This window comes from Delphinus delphis, chromosome 11 (genome assembly GCF_949987515.2).
Source record: "Delphinus delphis chromosome 11, mDelDel1.2, whole genome shotgun sequence".
NCBI lineage: Eukaryota > Metazoa > Chordata > Mammalia > Artiodactyla > Delphinidae > Delphinus > Delphinus delphis.
This window is the reverse complement of record NC_082693.1, coordinates 98287288-98310004: the sequence shown is the minus strand read 5'-3', so window position 1 is coordinate 98310004 and position 22717 is coordinate 98287288. Positions and strand designations below refer to the sequence as shown.

Sequence of the window (22717 nt, the reverse complement as noted above, 5' to 3'; positions counted from 1 at the left end):
GGTTGGTGGAGAGGGAGAGGGAGAGGGAGAGGGAAAGGGAGAGGGAGAGGGAGAGAGGGAGAGAGAAATTCCAGCAGGGAAGCGACACGCCTTCCCCCTCCCCACTCCCAGGGGCCTGCCAGTCGGATTTTTCTGTCAACGACACCCCCCCTCCCGCCCCTCCCAGCTCAGACTTCCCCTGCCGGCCGGCCTCCTCCACACCCCCAGGCCCCAGGCTGTCAGTTCCAGGGCTGCAGGTGCGGACCAAAGTCACTCCTTGCCACCAAAAGGAGGAGGGTGTGATCTGTTTCAGAAAACATGTGAAACTGTTTCTCATCTCATCTATGATCCTCAAGTCTCCCCTTCCTCCCTCCTCCTGCACTGACTGTACGGGCCTCAAAAGATGAAACTCCAACCCCGCTCCTGTCTGAACTCTGCCATGGAAATTACTTATTTTTAAAGTTTCCTGTTGGAGTTTTCCAGTGCATAAATTCAACACTGTCACTAAATCATACCAAGTAAACAGCGATGAGTCATTCTCAGAAATCAGTCTCACGTTAAACCAATTATTCAAATGTCTGCGAGTAACATGAGCTAAGTGCAGCTTGGGGAAGGGTTTGTAACATAAGATGTACAGTAATACAAACAGTCCACCCAGAAAAGGACAATCACACCCCACCCGCCCACCTAACAAGCAAGCTTCTGATCAGCTGTCCCAGCTCACAAGAGGGAACAAGGTTTCCTGCAGTTCTCAGCAGAGGGGGCTGAAATGATACCTACGGGCCTTCTCAGAAAATTTTAGTCAAACAAAAACTGGAAATATTCTTTAAGCTCATCATAGCTATTTAGCTATTTTCTTTTAATGCCCATAGTTTACTGTCTCTAAATGATTAAAGAACATATATTCTCTCTGCTTACGTATGTATGTGTGTCTGTATATATAATAGTATATATTAGTAGACAGAATTTCGTTTAATATAGGTATCTTTTTTGGAAATGTCAGCCTTTCAAGACTGGACTCAGAAAATTAATTACTTAAAAGTTGCCTGGATAAGCAAAGAGAATCATTTTTAGTCCTGCACCTGAAAGGTTGATACTGGATATTCTGCATGCATTTATTTACAAACAGAACTAGAATCTGTGACCACAAGGAGAAAACTGGAAGCACTGTGTCTTTGGCTAATCATGTCCTCAGCAGACAACCACCACAGAGGTGTGGCCAACACTGAGTCTGCGCCGAACGCAGCAGGAGGAGCAGGCGGCTGGGGAACGCAGGGCCAGGCTGCCTGGGTTCTCATGTGGCTCCACCACTGACTGGCAAGTATTTTAACCCGGACAGGCCTCCGTTTACAAATCTGTAAGATGGGGATAATAACATGACCTACTCTAGGAAATACTTGAGGATAAATGCACTGGCTTACGTAAAGGGCTTGGCAGGTGTCTGTCACAGTCAGCAGTAGGCAATGCTCGCTTCTATTACTGTGACTGCTTTGTTACTATTCATTTTAGAAGCAACTTACTTTTCCATGGTCTCAAATAAGGTTTAAAATTTTATTTTCCAATCTAAATAAGTGGCCAAGGTAACTAATGCCTTTTCTCCAAAAGAAAATGTAGGTACTTCCAAATGTGGACAAGTTCTTACCACTAGTAGCATAAAGACTACAGGCAAGGAAGTGACTACGGTGACTGACCACAGGCTTTAGGCTTGGTTAGGAGGAGAGTCTTGGTCACTCCTGACCATATTATCGAGTTTGCTCTCAGGAAAGACAGAAATACATCACACAAATACGTAAAAGCCTGACGAGGGCTTAAACTGCTTCCTCTCCAAGGTGTATGTGCATTGTTAACATAGGTCTGAATGAAGGAACCGCAAGGCTGATAATGGAATTGTCGGCGTGATGCTGATCACAGGGAAGATGGAGGGTTGCGGAGAGTCGGGCCTCCCCTGCCCACCTCAAGGGCAGCACCACACAGACATCCTAAGCACTGCGCAGGCGTGCGCATCCCTGAGGCAGACTTGGGAGGCTATCTGCCTCAAGAGCGAACGTGGCCAGCAAGGGACCACGTGTGGTTTTCCCGTCCAGGGCCCAGCCTCCAGGAAGCTGCCCGGCGAGAGAAAGCAAGCCCGTCCTTATGCAGAGGGAGGGCAGCCCCCAGGCAGCAAAGCAACTGGCAGGGCCCCCATCCTTCCCCCCGCCCTGGCTGCTGCTCACGGCGCTGCCCCTCAGGGGCCCAACTCAGAGGGGCTGAGGCCCTGCTCCCAGAGGCGTCAGCAGAGGGGAGGATGGCTGTGCTGTGAGCCAGGGCCCGAGCCAGGACCTTCCTACAGGCCGTGCCCCGAGAGGCAGAGTGACCTGGTGGCACACGGGCTTTGGGACTGGATGGGATAAACGAAACCCTCTACAGAACACCCCACTCGGGAACACCTAGGAGGCACTCGTGAAGGGCAGTCACTCGCGTTATCACGAAAAATAATTTCATCCTCAGGACAAATGCATATGGCCAGTAATGTTATCTCATTAGAGGTGAAGGAGCTGAGACTCTGAGAAGTAAAGTGTACCAAGGCTGCCTTCTTAGCAAGTAAAAAAAAATGGAATTTAAACTTTCTTTTTTCCCCAAATCAAAATTTTCCCGTACACTGTGCTGAATGTAAGAGTGTGAGAATGCCAGAAGCAGGGAGTCGGGAGGAAGCTCACGCAGTAAACACCCGCCTAGGCTACCTCCCAACTGCTCTGCTTGGCTGACAAGACTCACTTTCGTGACTAACCTCTGGAGGGCCCAGGGGACCTGGGTGACATCCTGCCACTGGGCAGCCTTTGCACCACCCGTGATGCCAAGAATGAAAAGCCAGAGCAGGAGACAAGAGTGGAGGATCCGGGACCCGACCAGGACGAAGTCCCTGGAGGCTGGGGTACACAAGGAGGGAATAAATGGATCTGAAACAGAACAGATCATTTTCAGAAACGGAAGATATTTTAATGAATCTACCAAGACTGAAACTGTCCCAAGACTCACAATTCCTCCCGTGGAGTTCAGAGCCCGTCAGTACGGCAAACAAAGGCCCACACGGCCTAGCTGGCCAGCCCTCCACTCCGGCCCCACCCCAGGTCCCCCGTCACCCTGCCACCCAACCTCCCACCCCGTGGGTCCTGGTTAAGTCCGGCACGCAGCACGTGGTCCCACACACCTGCTCACAGGTGCTAATCTGCCTGCAAGGCCAACCCTCTTCGCTGTCTGCCTCTTTCTCAGTCACCCCTGAAGGCCTAGATCCCAGGGCTCTTCCTGAAGCTCAGAGGTGAGCCACTTACATCGACCATTTAGAATGTTTCTACTACTCATTCTGAATACTTTTCGTACACCACTTATTCGACTCTATTTTCACACCTGTCTCCCCCTTTACAGTGTGAATTCCTTGAGAGTAAGCACGAGGCCAAATCCATTTCTTCATTCCCAGCGCCTGGAGTACTGGCTGGTACACAGCATACGGCAGATACAGATTTGTTGAACTGAACTAAAAGCCTACACCACGCCGCCAAATAGCACATTCGTTCATATTTGGAGTCAAAATTATTCCTGCTTTTACTCTTAACTGCAGCACAGCAGTAGATCTGAATTTGAATTAAAACTAAATTCCACAGATTGAGACTAAATATCACTCTTGGTCCATTAGAATGTGATGGGTCTGAAATTAAATTCTATCAGAATGAGATAAGCAATAGGCTTTCAAGGGGGCGGGGGGAGCAACCTCACAGTGACTTCAAGTGTCGATGAAAAAAAGGCTTTTTATAGCAACACGACTTTGATCCTCTTAATTTTCAGTCGCTGCCAGGAAAAAAAACAAAAAACAAAAAACACGAAATATGCTAAAGATCAAAACTGTTTTAGATGTGCGACAGACAGTTCGACTATATTTTTTTAGAAAAGGAGAATACTCTCTAACATTTGAAATAAGAGCACGTTTCTCATTTAACCAGAGAAATGAAGCCTGGGGAGATATAAAGAAATTTCACAATGTCAAAAGCACTCAGATTTTATTAAGTTGAGATCTGTAACAGAAATCCTGGACACTCATGCACTCGGCAAAAGCTAATATACCCAAATCAGAACACCTGACAATAAAGGGTTAATCAGAATTCCTATTCCCCTCAATGTTCCGCACACTGGAAAAATAACCTTTATTGTTTCTCCCCTCTCTGTCTCTTACACACACACACCACCTACCCCCTCCACCCCAGATATTACTTGTTGGCAAAATCATCCAGGTCCTATGCTCACGTTTTACTTTTTCAAATCCTTCCACTAAAAATATGATTGAAACTGTAATTGTTAAAGCCCCCAGACCTTGGCCGGGAAGGGTCAGGATGGTGTCCTACTCTGAAAGCAGAACAAGGAAAGAATTACCTTGGTCACTAATGAACTTGGCATATGCTCTTCTGATCACAGAGGAAAATCAGAATTCGGCATTCATGCCCCTTTCCGCTCTTAATAGTATTTTCTTATTATTAAAGTGATTCACATTCACTGTAAATACTACAAAAAAATACTTGGAAAAAGAAACCAATCCTTAATTTTACCAGCGAGAGATAACTGCTATTAATGTTGTAGCGTTATTTCTTTGGGGTCATTTTGTCATGCACGTCTGTATCTGTGTAAATATACATATTAGATAGATACAAAAATATAAAAGTAGGGGTTTACGAGATACAATGTTGTGTCCTGCTTCGAATTCCCACTGACCATAATGTCATGAGCACTGGGCCAATATGGTGCCTGCTCTTTGAAAACATGGTTTTATTGGTTACATATCGTACCACCATAATTTACCGAAACATTCCCAACGGATGGAAAAGTAGATTGTGTCTAATATTATCAACAATGCTGACGTCGGCATAAGTATAAATGCAGCCGACCATGACGGAGTGCTTATCTGACATCGTACAGGGACGATCTCATCTACTCCTCACAGGCGCTCTTTGCCGTAAGAGCTAATATGACCCTCTTTCTGGCTGAGTAAACTGAGTTGCAAAGAGGTTAAACACTTTGCTCAGGGTCACCCAACAATTATTTAGCAGAACCCCAGGTGTAAACCTATTTAGGGTGGTTTGAGCCTGAGTTTCGCATTTATTTATAGCTAAGTCTATGACAATCATCACTATTTCTAATCCATAAAATATCCTTGGTTATTCTGAAAAATCAACTAAATACTGGCTAGACTTCTATGGTTCCATCTTTAACCCTTTACTCCCCTTTTTCTTTTACTTTTTTATTTACTTATTTATTTGTTTGGTTCGTTGCACAAGGTCCTAAGGGCGGTAGGCTGGCAGGCTCCTCAGTGGCGGCACGCATGTGGGATCTAGTTCCCTGACCAGGGATCGAACCCGGGCCCCTGCATTGCGAGTGTAGAGTCTTAACCACTGTGCCAAGATTTATTGTGGTGTTCGTTACGGGTGAGGTTAGATTTTTTTCCAACTAGTTAACCAATTATCCCTGGTTCACTTTTATAACAAACTTTCCTTTTCTCTCTGGGTTTCTGGGCTTTCCTTCTCACATGTTAACTTTTTATAACTTCTCAGGTGTCTGCTTCTGAAGGATGCTCTCTTCCACTAACCTATGGATTTCTGTACGTTGTTGATTATTTTCACTTTAGGGTATATTTTAATACTGTTGAGATAATTCCTCAGTTATTTTCATTTTTTGTCAAAATTCTGGGTTCCCCCCTCAGGGGACTGTAACTGGCCTAGCAATTAACAATGAGTCTAAAACCAACGCATATCTTTACAATATTCCATATTTCCATCCAGGAACAGGGTACATCTCTCAGTTTATGTGGCTGGTTTTCCCCTCACCTGAGTCTCTCAGATACCTCTTGTTATGGATACTGCAAAATAATGGTTTTTACTATTAAACACAAATCCGTTTAAAACCCCTATAGTCTAGAAACTGACCACATGGCCTAGCAAAGGAAACCGGATTCCAGGCTTTTACAAACTGCTGAGTCGCCCCGGGCAGATGACTTCCCCACTGTCTTCCTTTCGGTATCTAGGACGTGTGTCAATGATGCTTCTGAGAAATATGCAGTTTTCTACACTCATCTCCAGGAAGTCGCAGACTACTGAAAACAGCTGAACAGGAACTAAGGAGCGCGATCACTGCCGAGAACAAAGTCAGTCCCACATGCGCTCTTTTACAAAAGGTGCCCCCTCTTAAGGACTCACACACGTGGGTCCAAGATTTCAAATGTCTCTTTCTCCCGCGAATGTGGATGCACTGGAGCACAGCAGAGAACCTGGGTCTGGAGGTCAGACGTCAGCCTGCTACTGCTCCAAGCAAGTGACTCAACTACCCAAGCTCCGACTAACGAGTGAATCTGGATACTCATCCACCGCCCATTAATTCCTCACACTGCACATTAGGTATAGTGGCAGGTGTTAAACTAGACACGTGTGTCCCGCCTGCAAGGAGCTTACAGTCTTCTGGGGAAGAGAGCAGTGGGAACCACGGAAGAGCCTGGCACAGGCAGGAGCCTAGTTGGTATGCAATGGTAACAGACTACAATAAATTGTTGTATTTGATTTATATATTTAGCATGATTCTTCCTTTTAAACAACATGAAGCCTTTTCTGCAAAAGAACAAGCTGATCACTCTACAAGATACAGAAAGGGGCTTGTGGGTATTTCAAAAGAAAAAATTTACAATACACTCAACCATGACATGTGTCCTCAAGATAGGAATTTTAATTTCATTTACTGTAACAGGAACTATAAGTTCAGGAAACTAATGGTGACGGTTTGATTTATGAATTTTGACATATTTCTTGAACTGGGATTACATTACAAAGAAGTGGAATTCTAAGCAAGCCAGCTCTTGCCTATGCATTCAATCTTCAAATCAATAAGCTGGGATCCTGTGCAACGTGCTTCTGACAGACGGAAAACACAGAGTCTAACTGAGATGGGCCATACACCTGTAATTTAAAAGTTCCTTAACACACTCTCGGGATTGAGCTAGAACAGATTTTGGTATCCACACAGAAAACACTTCAGCTCTCTACTCAGTAGTAACGAAAGAGAAATTCAACTCAGAAAGCATTTGTGGTCAAACTGAAGAGAAAAAAAAACACTCTCACCCTAAAGAAAGTTCTCATATTTGCTTTCACTCTGCTTCCTCCCAAAAGTCCCATCTATTAGAAAAGTAATAAACAGAGAATACGGAATATGAGGGTTTCTGTAAACACCTGTGAGATGTGTACACATTTCCATTTAAATACGTACAATGGGGAGACACTGAAATGAACTAGATCTGCTCCTCTACAGTGAGGCTGGTGCGGGAGGGCAGAGCAGGAGGTGGTAAGCAACACCAGACACCAAGACACGCTATTAGACGCTTTATGTAAGTGATCACATTTAATCCTTCCAACCCGGTGAGGTAGGTGTAACAGTTTCCACTTTACACGTGAAGAAGCTGAGATTCAGAGGTTAAGTCACATGTCCCAATTTATACTTTATACAGCTAAAAAGTGGTGAAATTAAGAGGCAAATGTGGGCCTCTCTAAGTCTTGTCTGGAGTCTCTGCACTATCCCAAGCTGTCTGTTGTAAGGTTCCCCCAGAAGCATCACTCATATTTATGGATCCAAATGTTACAAGCCAAGGGAAGACAGAGGAGCCAGTGCCAGGAGAGCCCAATGTCAGGACATTTTCAATAGCCCATCTGGAATTCCCCAGTTAGTCAGGCACAGAGTTACGGTATTGAAGCTTCCTGTAAAAATGGAAAAATACGTGTCTGGGAAAGAGGGCAGATTAGCCATATCACCATGGAGATCTAGGGAAAGGGGTTTCACAGAAGACTAATCCTCAAGAGAGAAGCAAGGAAAAGTGGTGGTGGTGGAAGATATTAGGAAGGTACCGCTTTTACTCACTAAAGTAAAACTGAGTGACACTGAAGTCAAATTTTGTGTATGTCACGGTTTCGCCAGGGGTCAGTTTATGGATGCGTATCACACTAAAGTCTTAAGTAAAAACGACAGCATACATATGCTGCAATGTGCATCAGAATTAACAACTGATAACGTATTTATATACAGAAACTGAGGGTGGGGGGAGTATAAAGCAGGGGAGTAAGGAGTAGATTGACAGGGTAGAAAGGGGAGCGGGGGCGAGAAAGCTTCCCTGCACTGACCTCAGAAGGTTTTGAGGAGGATGCACCTTATGACCTTGAGTTCTAAAGGCCAAGTTAAGATGCCTGGGGTAAAGAATGCAGGCTGGGAAGCCCACACAGGGCAGGCACAGGCCAAGAAGGCAGGTGTTGGCTTTGCGGGAGGACAGAGCGCCAAGGGCCCCACCACCTCAACCCACTCTACAGCAGCACAAAGGAAACACCAGCACACACTTGTCAAGTGCTCATTTCTCTGCATAACACGCTCTCAGTCAATTCTCTGGGTAACTGCTGAGTCAGCCAGCACTGACGCAGAAGACAAGGACTGACCCCTGCTAAGAGCAATAACCTTAAGAAAATAATTAGGAAATAGCAAGAGATTTTAAGTTTCATGATTTAATAGGTGAATATGCTGCTTAAGAACATTTCAAATAGGAAGAAATCATTTTTAAAAAGGATTTAATAGTTCGCCTGCTCAAGGCTTCTCCCATCTGGATGTGAAAGGTACCCCTCCCCTCAAAAAGACCCGTGTTACGAATGCTTAACAATCATAAATTTAGTCTAAAACTTTAAGATTAATGAAAAAAGTGCAATCAGATCTACAAAGCCTAAACTTCAGATTAAAATTTTTTTATTTGCAAATATTATGCTATATAGATATCCTAACAGCCTAAAATATAGATATGGATAAATCAAATAAGAATAAGGTAAATTACAATAAGTTAGAATATATTCAAATATATCCTAAACATAAAAGACTTTCAAAAATAATTACAGAACCCAGAATTTAGAAGAATATTAATTTTTATTTAAAAAAGTTATTTTATTTTTACTACATGTCTTTGTTTACAAGTATAGTCAGGAAATTTTATAGCAAAATTGAGACTCCTTGAAGAGGAGGGCTGTGTCTTATCTGCTTTATATTTTCAGCATCTAAAACTGTGCTCAGTATGTAGTGGACAGTTGACAAATATTTTAAATTCTCATTCAAGAAAAATTTACTGAATGCTTACTATATAGCAGGTACAGTTTAGATGTTGGGAATCACACAATGGGTAAAACATTTTAATGAAAAATGTATCACAAAGATTTTATATAATGTATATATAAAAATGAAACCTACCTTCAAAATAGATTATTCCAAATTGGGGTGGTCAAAGAGTTTATTGTCTTTACACTTTGAACTTTTCCATATAGGACAGGCTTATTTTTAAAATGAAGTTATGCCTTTAATGAAAGCTTTATGCGTGCATATGTTTGAACACATGGGATCAAACGTGTGTGAATGCTAGCAATCTTTTCTATCAGGAGAAGGAGGAGGAAGAGAAGAAACTGAACAGCATTTCCACAAAACCTTTGGCAGAATGGATTCAGCAGCCAACACAGTGGATGGCCCACCTTTGTCAGTATGATTTCTTTGGGGGAAAAAGAAGGTAGAGAAACTAGATCACCTGCTCATCCATTTTTGAAAATGCATTTAGCTTTATGGAAAAACAAAAACCATGTTTGGTTTTTCTTCTAATGAAGCATTCAGTTAAAGAATTCATGACAATAGCAAAGAAAAGAAGAATGGGGAAGAAAAAAAGTAAACTATACACTCCTTTTTCTAACAAAGAAGAAGCTGGAGAATGCTTTCTTCATGTTTACAGCATTAATACCCATGTGCTTCTCACAACAGAAACCAAAATAAAATCTCCTTTTCAGGTCCACAAAGGTTTTAAAAGTAAACTAACCACTACAGATGCAGCAAGAAAATACCACGTAAGTCGAGCACAAAACACAAGTTAAGAAGTCGCTAAGTAGTTAAGCACATCTCCCTACCATGACTTGGTAAAGGGAAGTCTAGAAATTCCTTTACAATTCAGGAAATACTACAATCCATCATGTGTACAGACCTAAGAGTTCAAGATTCATGGAAGACTGGATAAGACAAATTTCTGAGCAGATTTTCAATCTGAAACGAGGCAACTTGATCCTCTTAAACACTGCCCAAAGACACAAATGGAAAGGAAGATTACTGCCCTTCCTGCTACTGTGGTGCAGGCCAGCTCCCGTCCTGGCTGAGAGAGGGCTACTCCAGGCACTGGCACAGCCAGACCGGAGGACCACTGTCAGTCATCTGCTCCTCTCCGACAGCCCTCCCCACAAGAACTCTGTTTAGAGCTGCTAGTGCCCGTGCGGATCTCCCTACTAAGGTGACTCTGTCTTCCCCAGAGCATGCGGCACATAGCAGTTTCCAGTCAATAAATGCTAGGTGAATTAAATCACACTTAGTCTCTCTGAGCCTTGGTTTCTTCATTTAGAAAATGATGATAATATCTTTTCAGCCTTTTCCACAGAGGCGTCAAAAGGCTCCAAAGAACTAATGCAGATGAAAAGAACTTTGTAACAGGGCAAGGGCCACATAACTAACTATAGGGGGAGCCATCCAGCAGGCGGGCACGCACTCAATGCAATGAACAAAGTCACACAGACAAGCACAGAGACCAGGCTGGGCTTCAATGGCTTTTGGCCAAACCTCAGAGCAGTCAGGTAGTACACAAAGATTCCAGGAAGTGTGTGTCAGTAACTCTGGGATTCCAGTTCAACGAGGCAAGGACGGCCCTTCGGTGCTCCTAGAGGGGAAGATGCACAGGAGGACACACCTGTCTGTCTTATCCATCTAAGGGTCCAAGGCTGGGACCATGTGATGCATGGATGAACCAGAGGCAGGGATGTGAGCAGCAAACGGGTGGCAGACCTGAACCAAGAGCAGGCCCGAGGGGGCTGCTTAGCCTGGGAGAGCAGGGTTCACCAGCCTCCAGCATTTTCCGTCTCAAGTCATTCAGGAAGTCTATTTTAAACCCCTTCTCCAAACCCTTGGAGAGCTCCCAAATGAGAAGCTCCACGGTACAGGGGAGACAGCACAGGCCCAGGAGCTCACAGACAAATCTAAATTCTACTCTGGACTCTGCAAATCACTAACTGATGGCCTCTCCCTACAGTGTGGTTGGCAGAACCGGATTTGCAGGGCTGATGCAAAGATGAAAGTGGATAATACACGTAGTTCACTAAGCACAACACGGGACATAGTAGACACAACAAATCATGAGTCCCTTTTTCCCTCTGGGTGACGGATGAACTAAACTAAGCTCAATGATACAAAATCCCCCTAACTCATACTTTTAGTAGAGAAAGAGCCAAACATCCCTTTGGGCCCCAATTTGCAGAGAAGTGGGACAATCCATCCAGACAATACAATGAAAATTAATGGCGTGGTGATAAAGACCCGCTACATAACCACCCATTTCTCCCAAATTATAACTAAAGTTGTCAAGCGCTAGTGAACTCCATCCTTTGAGGCATCAGTGAGCAAAGGCTCATGTCTCTGATGCTCAGACTGAATCAGCATTTGGCTGCAAGACTGTTATGCTGTGGTAGATTCTTTGGAAAGAGAAAAAAAAATCCCACAAGTAATGCTTTCAGGTTAAGTTTTTTGTTGGCATAGGTAAAAAAAAGTAGGAGAAACAGAGGCATTCTTACACTCAAAGAATGAACTCCTTCATACCTTCAAGAGTGTTTGCTCAGAAGTCAGCAGTGCTATTAGCGACTGCACACGTGAAGGACACACTATAGACTTCCTGTGAGCCCCGCGACCTCTCCAGGGCAGCACTCGGGCACACTCCGTATTTACTTACGGTGCAATCTGATCCTGACTTCAGTGAGCTATTTCATAAGCCTTTTAAGGGTTACTACGTTTTGTTCCTTTAAGAAGCCAATCCAAATTAGCAGCAAAAGTATAGGTAAACACACAAGAAAACCGCTTCTTCTGTGCTCCTGAAAAAAGGCGGTCTTGGTCATTAAGAAAAGGTAAAGTGTTTTATCCTCTATCAACTTTCTCTTACAAAAAATCAGTCCAGTAATTTTCCAAGGGTGGGTCAGTAGTCTCCCACTCACACCTGCTTGAAGATGAGGAGCCGTCAAAACGGTACACACATGGAATAAAAGAGCAAATTATCCGGTGCTCAGTTCTGCGCCATGTCCTATAGAAATTATTCCAGTTATCAAATGCTGCAAAACATACTACCCCAAAACTTAGCATCTTAGGATGACCATTCCATTTTCAACCTTTTCTCTCCTCTGTTCTTTAGACTGGATGATTTCTATTGATCTATCTCCAAGTACACGGACTCTTTGTCATCTCAAGTTGTTAAGCTCATTCAGTAAAATTTTTATATTTTATTTGGATACTGCATTTTTCAGTTCTAGAACTTCCACTTGGTCCTTTTTTATAGTTTCCATTTCTCTGCTGAGATAAGCTATGTTTTCATTCATTCAAAGCATGTTTTTTTTACATCCTTGAGCATAGTTACAACTGCTTTAAAATCCTTGTCTGATAAACCCAACGTGTGTGTCACCACACAGTCTATCTCCGTTATTTTTTTGTCTGGGTAACAGGTGATATTTTTCTGTGTTTCAAGTAAGTTTGGATTGTAAGTTATATTAGACACTGTGAATGTTATGCTGTGGAAAATTCTAGATTCTATTATATTCCTCTAAAGAATATTGATATTTTTGTTTTAGCAGGTAAATTACCTTGGTTGGAGTTAAACCGTAAACTCCAGGGTGGCAGCTCAAATCTCAGTATAATTATCTTATCCTTAGCTTAGCTGCTTGGAGCCTGCCCCATGCATCTCTGATTCAAGCATCAGCAGGGATTTAGGTGGCTGGTACACAGAATGTGGGGCTTAACTTTCTCCTTTCCGGGATTCCCCCTTTCACTTTCTAAAGTCTGTGACTGCTCCAAACTGTCCTTTGATTCTTTAAGCTAAAAGTACTGTAGATTTTCTATCAGAGTTTTAACTGCCCTGCATGGCACACTCTCTGCTGTGCCGTTCTTCCAACTCTCATTTCGATTCCAAACTCTATCTGTTTGTGTCAAATCTGAGTGTCCTCACATAGCTGTCTTTTGTCCAGAGTTTATAATTATTATTTGCAAGAGGATCAGTCCAACGTTAGCTTACAGGGGCATTAACAGAAGCAGAACCTATAAAAAAATTTTTTCCCCCAATTTTTTACTTTTTCTCACAGTATTGTGGGTCATGAATTCAGAAAGGGCTTTGCCAGGCAGGCTGTCCCTGATTCACGTGGCATCAACTGGGCAACTGAGGAACTGGCTTGGAACAAGGGAACTGAGCAGCTACCTAAAAAGTTCCAAGATGGTTTCTCACTTACATGCCTGGTTCCTTGGTGTTCCTTGACTAGTCCCTTTCTCTCTCCTCACTGCATCTCATCCTCCAGGACTTCTCCATGTGGACCTGGTAATCTCAGGGAATTGCATGATGATCTCAGGGAATCTGCACTTCTCACATGGTGACTGGCTTCTACGAAGCCAGATACAGAATCTGCCAGACCAGTCAAAGGCTACACCAGAAGTGGCACAGGATCACTCCCACCATATTTTATTATTCAAAGCAGTCAGGGGGCCTTAGTCATCTAGATTCAAGAGGACAGAGAAATAAATCTAACCCCTGATGGGGGAGTGGCAAAGTCACATCGCAGGAATACATGAGGCACAGAATGATGAGGTACTTCTGCAGCCATCTTGGAAAAAATATAACCTGCCACACATATGTTCAATATCTGTAAAACTCTGGAAAAATACAGGCAGACTTGTTCAATATGAAGCATATGGTCCAATTCTCCTGTCATCTCTTTTTAATCACATTATCAATACAATTACCCCTAAGCTATTCAGCACAAAAGAGGTTTCTAATGGCAGTCTATTGAGTTTTCAGAGATTTAATACTTAACCATCATGTCCATTTCAAGATACCGGGAAGAAATGCTTATGATGCTATCATCCATAAATGCAGGGCACAGGTGTCAAGGTCCGTTTGTCTGTCTGTTTGTTTAACATCTTTATTGGAGTATAATTGCTTTACAATGCTCTGTTAGTTTCTGCTGTACAACAAAGTGAATCAGCTATATGTACACACATGTCCCCATATCCCCTCCCTCTTGAGCCTCCCTCCCACCCTCCCGATCCCACCCCTCCAGGCGGTCACAAAGCACCGAGCTGATCTCCCTGTGCTATGCAGCAGCTTCCCACTAGCTAGCTATTTTACGTTTGGTAGTGTACATATGTCAATGCTACTCTCACTACGTCCCAGCCTCCCCTTCCCCGTCCCCGTGTCCTCAAGTCCGTTCTCAACATCTGCATCTTTATTCCTGCCCTACCACTAGGTTCATCAGTACCATTTTTCTAGATTCCATATATATGTGTTAGCATACGGTATTTGTTTTTCTCTTTCTGACTTACTTCACTCCGTATGACAGACTCTAGGTCCATCGGTTTGTTTGTTTTTTAAGATAACAGTCAATAAAAACTACTATTTATTAAACGTCTACTATGTGTTTGAAAATTTCTAGGTTCGATTTTTCATTCACTGTTCTCTGTATAAACAAATAGTGTGCTTAAATGCACAGACTTAGGACAGCGTTGACTATTTAAAAGAAAGGAGACTGGCTCAAACACACAGTGGACAAGCACAACACAAAATTACAAAAATACAAACCCTAATACAAACAAATACGACACATTATGTTTACTGTGGTAATATATGCATATAGATATACCTCAGGCTACTTTCTAAGCACCTCAAGCTTCATTCCCCAAAAGTGAACAGATTCTAAATCCTATATATTATATTCTAAATAAAGCCATATGTGTATGAAATACACTAAGAAAGAACCGTACCTTGTCTTGGTTATCTTTATTCTTGTAACACAGATTTCCAATCAGACGAATGAGATGAGACTTGAAGCCCTCAGCCATATTTGAGATGTCACCTTCTGCTTTCATGCAAGCACAGGTGCTGAAGATGTTTATGGTGTCACTGCCAGCTACATGGATCACTCGTAAAAGTTCTATGACAAAAACAATAAACTTCATTTTCCATAGAAAAATTTTTATTTTTACGTTTTATACTAGATTCCCATAAATAAATCTAATTTATTTTAATGGATTAAAATAAAATACAGGTAGAGTACTGAAAGCTTTCTTTAAAATAACAATTAGAAGGCTCTTCTGCTTTTGCTTTAGAATTTTTCATGACTCTAGTTTTGCAGATAAGCCAAAATGATTAACCCCACCTGGACTTTCTATTTATCCACAAAGAAAAGTTAGCTAAAAATTTCCTACCATCTTTCCTAGTAAAAGGTTTCCAATTCCAACTTCTTTATGAAGGAACTCAGGCGACAACTACAGTCAGCTAAGTCTAACCTGCAACACCTATCTGTAATGAGCCATATGACAAAAACCAAGAAGCACGTTGATTTTTTTCTCATTGTCCAGATAATCAGAAGGCAGCATGTGTTCCCCGTTAATCTACTTCGGCTGCCCTCAGAAGAAATAACTTCGCATTGTTACACTCTATGAAATGCTTGTAGGCAGCCTATGAAAGTAGACAATCTTCCAGAAGCTTTATTAAATGTTTTCACATTATCTCATTTAACACTCTCAATAAAGTTACTAAAGGCAGGTCACTTTCCCAATTTTATAATGAAGAAATCAGGCTCAGAGAAGTTAGTAATTGGGCAGAGTTGGGCTGACAACCCATGTTTGCCCTGGCTCCAAACACATGCTTTTCCCACAATGATTCAGTTTCTCAGGTTTGTGATGTCTCATTTTCATTATCACTGGAAGCACCGCATTCAAAATAAAACACTGATATGCGATTCTAAATATCTCCTAAAGCTCACTGCTAACTCATCCACCCATCTAGACACCAATTCATCTTTCTTAGCATATGGGTCTCCAGAATAAGTATAATATTTTTTTTTAAAGAAAAATATAGCAAACACTGAAGAGCAACCATAAGCATGGCTAAGCACAAGGAACAGGTTGTAGATGAATTATTTTGCAAACAGCTTTTTAGCAAAGATGGGAATATTTCAAGCAATGGCTTCTTGTTTAAAACAGTTTTCTTATAAGAACAGAATACATAATTATCAGTACTACGGGTAAAGCAATATTCTTCATGTTCCATAAGTGTAACTGGAAAAATTTACTAACAAATCTGGTAAAACTATAGGAGCATGAAAATCGCCAACATCGTCAAAAACCCCATCACTGTCATAACCCCCCCATCACTGTCATAACTGCCCCCTCCATCATCACCATCACAACCACTACTGATGGAATACCCACTATGGGCACCCTGTGTAACAGGATTAATATCCTCATCAACTGATTAGGCATCACAAACAGCAGGATAAGTGGCAAGGGCCTGAGCTGTTACCAAAACACTGTGATTCCTTTCAAGAAAAAATATTCCAAAAAAATCTCAAAAATATACTAATACACTGAAAATTAAGGATCTGTGTTTGAACTTATACTACAGTACGACAAGTCAAAGATTTTTTAGTTAAAAATAATATGGAGACTTCCATGGTGGTCCAGCAGTTAAGACTCCACGCTCCCAATGCAGGGGGCCCAGGTTCAATCCCTGGTCAAGGAACTATATACCGCATGCATGCCACAATTAAAGATCCCTCATGCTGCAACCAAAGATCCCACATGCTGCAACCAAAGATCCCGCATGCCACAACTAAAGACCCGGTGCAGTCAAATAAATAAATAATACATATATAAATACATACATAAATAAATAAATTAAATAATATGTGCGATATTTCACTCACCAATCACTCTTTCCAGCAAGCCAGGAAAAACCTGTAGATAGCCGAGCAGGTCAGTATTAGCAGTCATTTCACAAAGGACATCAAGAAGCCTAATTGTAGTCAGCGCCTCCTAAAAGGAAAAGAAAATATGACTTTTAAGGCAAGCTAAATGATTTGACTATTATTAAATAACTGTAGGAGAATAAATATTACAAAAAATATTCAAGAGACAGTGCTTGTAACATCTAAACAGAGAACCAGAACTATCAAGAACAAAACAGAAGTATTAAACATGTACAGGAATAATCATTTTCACCAACAGCAGACATCTGCTATCAAGAACACAAGATTATGTGTCATTATGTGTCTTCTTGGAGCAAAGAGTAAGAAAAGTTCTTATTCAAGCAAAAATACCTTCCAACAGTGGAATAAATGCTCAAAATTACTAGCTATGTACATAACATTTATGCAAATACTTTCTTTTTAAAGCGTTCCCAGCAAGCAAGTTCTACTTTAAAGATACAAATATCCCATGAAATACATTAATTTCTTGTCCACAGGAATCCTGTAAAATGCTGTGGTTGAAAGAACTTCAGCTGCAATAACTTGGATTATTTCTGGGTGAATATAAACCTATATGCAATATCTTGGTAGCTTAGAAAAGATACTTGAAAATGTTAGTTCACATAACTACTAAATAACTTACTATCAAATAGAGTACATGATCAAGAAACTACCAGCTACCAACTGCGTGGCATTAGGTAGTCTAAATATAATTTTAAAATGTAATTTTTGCACAGATTTTTTTACTTCATTTTTACAGTGCACATTATTTGACAAAATGTGGTAATACAAATTTAACCGTTTATTATCTCACATAATGTTCTTCAAAAGAAAAACAAGTTATTTCCTTTTTAAAATTCTAAATGTGTATTTATTATTCTCCAATTAGGAGACAGTATTTTTTTTAAAGATTTCTTTGATGTGGACCACTTTTAAAGTCTTTATTGAATTTGTTACAACATGCTCTGTGTTTTGGTTTTTTGGCCATGACGCATGTGGGATCTTAGCTCCCCAACCAGGGATCGAACCCACACCTCCTGCACTGGAATGCAAAGTCTTAACCACTGGACCGCCAGGTTAAGTCCCCAGGAGATAATATTTTAATATAGTATTCTGAAATCTCAAATAGCAAGAAACACACATTTTTTTGTGTGTTTAATTTTAATAGCTTTCGCTTGCTAGTTTAAAAGTTAGGAGATGGGCTTCCCTGGTGGCGCAGTGGTTGAGAGTCCGCCTGCCGATGCAGGGGACACGGGTTCGTGCCCCGGTCCGGGAAGATCCCACATGCCGTGGAGCGGCTGGGCCCGTGAGCCATGGCTGCTGGGCCTGCGCATCCGGAGCCTGTGCTCCGCAACGGGAGAGGTCACAACAGTGAGAGGCCCACGTAACACACACACAAAAAAAAAAAAAGTTAGGAGAAAATATCTAGTAGAAGTCTGTTTAGAAGACTGGAACAAATCCATTAACTTATTTAGCACAGCGTCTGCATCCTCTTTTATTAAATGAGTAGTTGCCCAGACGGTCATCTTCGGATACCACTTATCCTTCAAGAAATGGCTGATTGGCTATAGGTCTGGGGCAGAGCACATATGAGATGACCCTGGACACCTTGTCATACCAGAGAGCAAGGCAGCTATCAGAGTCTCCTCGGATCATGTCACAAGGAATCAGAAGCAACTTGAAGAGGCTCCCCCGGCCAGCAATGGCACATGAAACCATTAGGAAGAATTACGGCTAAAATGGACTGAAAACAAATCCAGTGGTTTACAAGCCATGACTTCATAACAATGATTAAAGTAAAACTAAACAACTCACTCATCAACTTTGTATGATACCATAAAACCAGCTCAATACTTTGAAGACTGGTAATCAAAGGGGGGCGGTGATCAACCATTTATTCTGTTTTTCTTAATCAAAATGAACCTTGCATAACCTGATAGCTTATTAGAAGTTTCTCTTTATAAAATATTCCAGCTAAAAAATGAATGATAGAGTCCAAATACCACCATTTCACAACCTGCAAAGAATTAATGGATCTAGTCAATAGTCATTAACAACTGCTAACATTACAAAAAGAGACAAGCAGACATTATATGACTCCATGAAAGTACTTATCACCAACAATGAAATATACTAGAAAGAGAAAAAAAAAAAAAAAAAGACCTAACCCAAATCTGAATAAGCCTCTGGAAGGAATTATCATTCACAGGAAATGCAAGGAAAAGAGGGGGTATGTTAAACCCCACCATGGAGATATCCTCATCAAAAAGGAAACTGTAGGAAACTGTACAGGTGAAACAACCCAGTTCAACAGAAAATGAGCAAAGGTGGAAAAAAAAGAGAGGAGGAAGAGGAAAGGGGAACCTAGTTAAAGGAGATTTAAGATACAGCAGCCAATTGCAATGTATGCCCTTATATCCTGATTCAAAGAAATAAACTTGAAAAAGAATATTAGACAATGAGGAACATTTGAATACTGTTCGTTTGATATTAAAATTTTATTAAGTTTTCAGATGTGCTAACTGTATTTTACTTATGTATTAAGACTCCTTATCTTTTAGAGACACATGTAAACTATTAACTGATGAACTACGTGGGCGTCCTCTTTGAATCGGGGGCAACTGGCATAAGAATGGGTGGGACTGTTGATGAAACAACAATGGGGATGAATTGGTAAGTGTTGAAGCTGGGTGATGGGGTTTCAAGACACTTTTTCTCTTAGTCTATGTTTGAAATTTTTCTTGATAGAAAGACAAAAATAAAATTAGGGGGTTGGAAGAGATGATCTGAAGTTTCCTTCCAGCTCCTAAATTCTATGATATTATCTGAAATAAACCCAAAAGAAAATTAATCTATCCTCACCTAACACACCTCCAGTTTTAATCATTAGAATCCTTTTATTAATGAAGTGTTTCTAATGAGCATTTGGAAACTAATAATGAAATAACAGCCAGAAAAATTATTCTTTTAAAAAAATAAGAGGAATATGTGAGCTACCCTTCCATTATTTATAAGTATTATAAAACTATATTCATTAAGTCAGACACAAATGGGGGAAAAAAGATGTAGGCAAGTCAAAGGAACAAGATTTTGAAGTTGTTAAAAGAGAAAACAGAGATCAGTCTACCATCTAGATCATCTGCCTGGGCTCACTTTACCATTCAGTGTCTCTGAGCTATTTTACAACATTGTCAGTTGCATAAAACTGACAATAATGCCAATGACTCTTGTCTACAGAAATGGAGGTTACTTCTGTCTGGCTGGAATGCAATTAATTATTGCCTTGTGCATAGACTACTTTCTGCATCTCTCTGTAAGTTCATTTCAGCATATTCCTTTATCGCATATAAACGTATGAATTCATTTGAATTCTTTAACAGTTGTTAGTATCTTATTGATTTCCACCGTAAAAGGTCAGAAATCCGGAAATGGATCCAAAATTATATTAAAAATTTAACATACGATTTGGGTAGCACTAAAATTAGTAGAAAGGATGAGATTATTCACTAAATGGTGCTGATACAATAATGAACAGATAACTTTTAGGGAGTAGTAGCTATGTACCAGTCAGTATACTAAGTGCTTATATTAAAATACAATTCATTTTACAGGCAAAAGAAACAAAGAAGGTAAGTAACTTCCAAGATCACACATCAATAATAAGAAATCCAGGTTCAAACCCAAGCAGTCTTCTACCAAAGATTATATAGTCTTGGAGAGTTAAAAGACACAAGCAATTCATTTGGATCTATACTACACTTCTTACTCAAAAATAAATTCTAGGTTAATTAAAAACTCAGACAAAGTACTGAAAGAACTAGAATATATAGGTGTATATTTCTACACTCTAAGTGGGGAGATGATTTTACTAATCTGTAAAAAAAAAATTCAGAAGTCATAAGGATAAAATTGATAAGCCTAACTAGATTAAAAACAAAACAAATTCCTAAAAGGCTAAGACTACCATAAATAAATTCAAACAAAAAATTAACTATGGGCAAAAAAAAAAGTTTCTTGTATGTGTGACAAAAGATTAACTTTCTGAAAATGCTCATTAATAAACGTATTTTAAAAGGTAACCTAACATGAAAAACAAACTTAACATACTGATCACTGAAAAACAAGAGAGAAATGATAATTAGATTAGTGAAGGGGTGCAGACCCACACACTCTTGTACTCTTAGGTTTGTCATTTAGAAATTTCTCTTACAAATTTTAAATAAACATACTCTCTCTACTCAGCAATTCAACTTCCAGGAATTTATAATCCCAGACCTACTTGTCCAAAACTGCAAAGATATTTTTACAAGGATGTTCACTGTAGTATTATTTGGGAAGGTTTTTAAGAAAACAAACCTGTAAGCAATTCATATGTACATCTATGGAGAACAAAAGAAAAAACTTGTGATGCATCTATATAGTGAAATACTATTCAACTATTAAAAAGGGTGAGATGAATATGCACACGTGTTAGAGTGTATGAAACATCAGGGTAAGCGAAAAGGAAGTTGCAAGACAGAATATATAGTATATTGTGTCTCAAAAAAGCAACAAAATGTATAGGTGTGTATATACAAAAAAGTTTCGGAAGGAAAAAAGTATACGCTGATATATCTGTAGAAAATAGATGGGGGATGGGTGAAAAAGAGGAGTTCTTAACCTTCTGTTTCACAGCATTTGGCTTGAATTATTTTTTCTCACAACAAAGAAAATATTTCATAAGAAGGCAAGTTTCACTACAGCAAGTGACAAGACTGAGACTCAAGATAAAGCTAAACTGACTCTTTGATCTTAAAAAATAAGCGCACTACAACTGACAAAAACACACCAAAAACTGGAAACAAGCAGTACGCCAAAATTTACCAAAGGACAGAAACAGGTATGTTAATATGAGAACCTAAGACTATTTGTATAAAGGAACACATGAATAAAACCTCAGAATTTTAAAGCCAAACAAATAAATTTAAAAACCGACGCTATTAAAAACATTTATTTGCATTCTGATTTTTAGGTCATAGCAAGCATCATGAGCACTTTATTGGACATCTTGTCCTAAAAATATCACAAATGGGTAAATGCAGTGGTTTGCTGGTAAACTGGCAGTGGATTCAGCAGTGAATGGTATAAACACTTCCACCGTGGCTGACTTCAAACTACCAAGCTCACAAACTTCTGCATGTTTAATAACTGACTCTCAGAGGTTGGTACAGGCCAGCTCCAATACACTACGAGGTTTATGGTATATTTAATATTGAGGTACAGGTCCTCCTTAAATACTACTATGGCTTTTTTTTTAAACTTCAACCTTAAAGGATACCATATATACAATTAACAAGCACAAGTCATGAGTATATAGATCAATGAATTTTCAAAAAGTGAACTATTTGGGCTTTTCAAAAAAAAACAACTATCTACAATTTTCTGTCTATTAATACAGAATAATTCCTCCCACCTTTAAAGAAAAAAGTGTGAAAAATATAACTTTCCCTAAACATAAAAAGTTACATCAGGTAACTTCTTAGTACAACACTGAAATCATCTCTACTTTACATATAAGTGCCTTGAAAAAGTTCAAAGCTGGATTTAACAAGTACTAAGTGTACTTCATTTTCTGTTTCCTGGAAAATTCCTCTTTGAAACTTCCTTGAAGCACAGCTCGCTGCTCCTCCTGCTGGAAACAGAGGCAACTCTATCTCCAGAAAGGGAAGCAGCCTCCGAGTAAAGCTTTCTGCTACCACAGAAAGGAGAATTAAAACACTGACCTTACCGTGAGACCTGACATGGCCTCTCTGATCAGCACAGAAAATCAACAGCAAAGCAACCTTGAAGAAAGTATTTTCACAAAGAAGGAGATACAC

The 22717-nt window shown here is 40.4% G+C and overlaps 1 protein-coding gene across 1 annotated transcript in view; it reads right to left on the bottom strand.

Annotated features, from left to right (window-relative positions):
• Window positions 1-22717, bottom strand: part of ATXN10 (ataxin 10) — a 152956-nt gene that overhangs the window by 73691 nt on the left and 56548 nt on the right. The window contains exons 8-9 of the mRNA XM_060025818.1: window positions 16818-16926; window positions 14872-15041 (exon numbers count right to left, since the gene is read on the bottom strand). Of these exons, the coding sequence (XP_059881801.1) occupies window positions 14872-15041; window positions 16818-16926 (279 nt within the window). The remainder of the gene's footprint in view (window positions 1-14871; window positions 15042-16817; window positions 16927-22717) is intronic.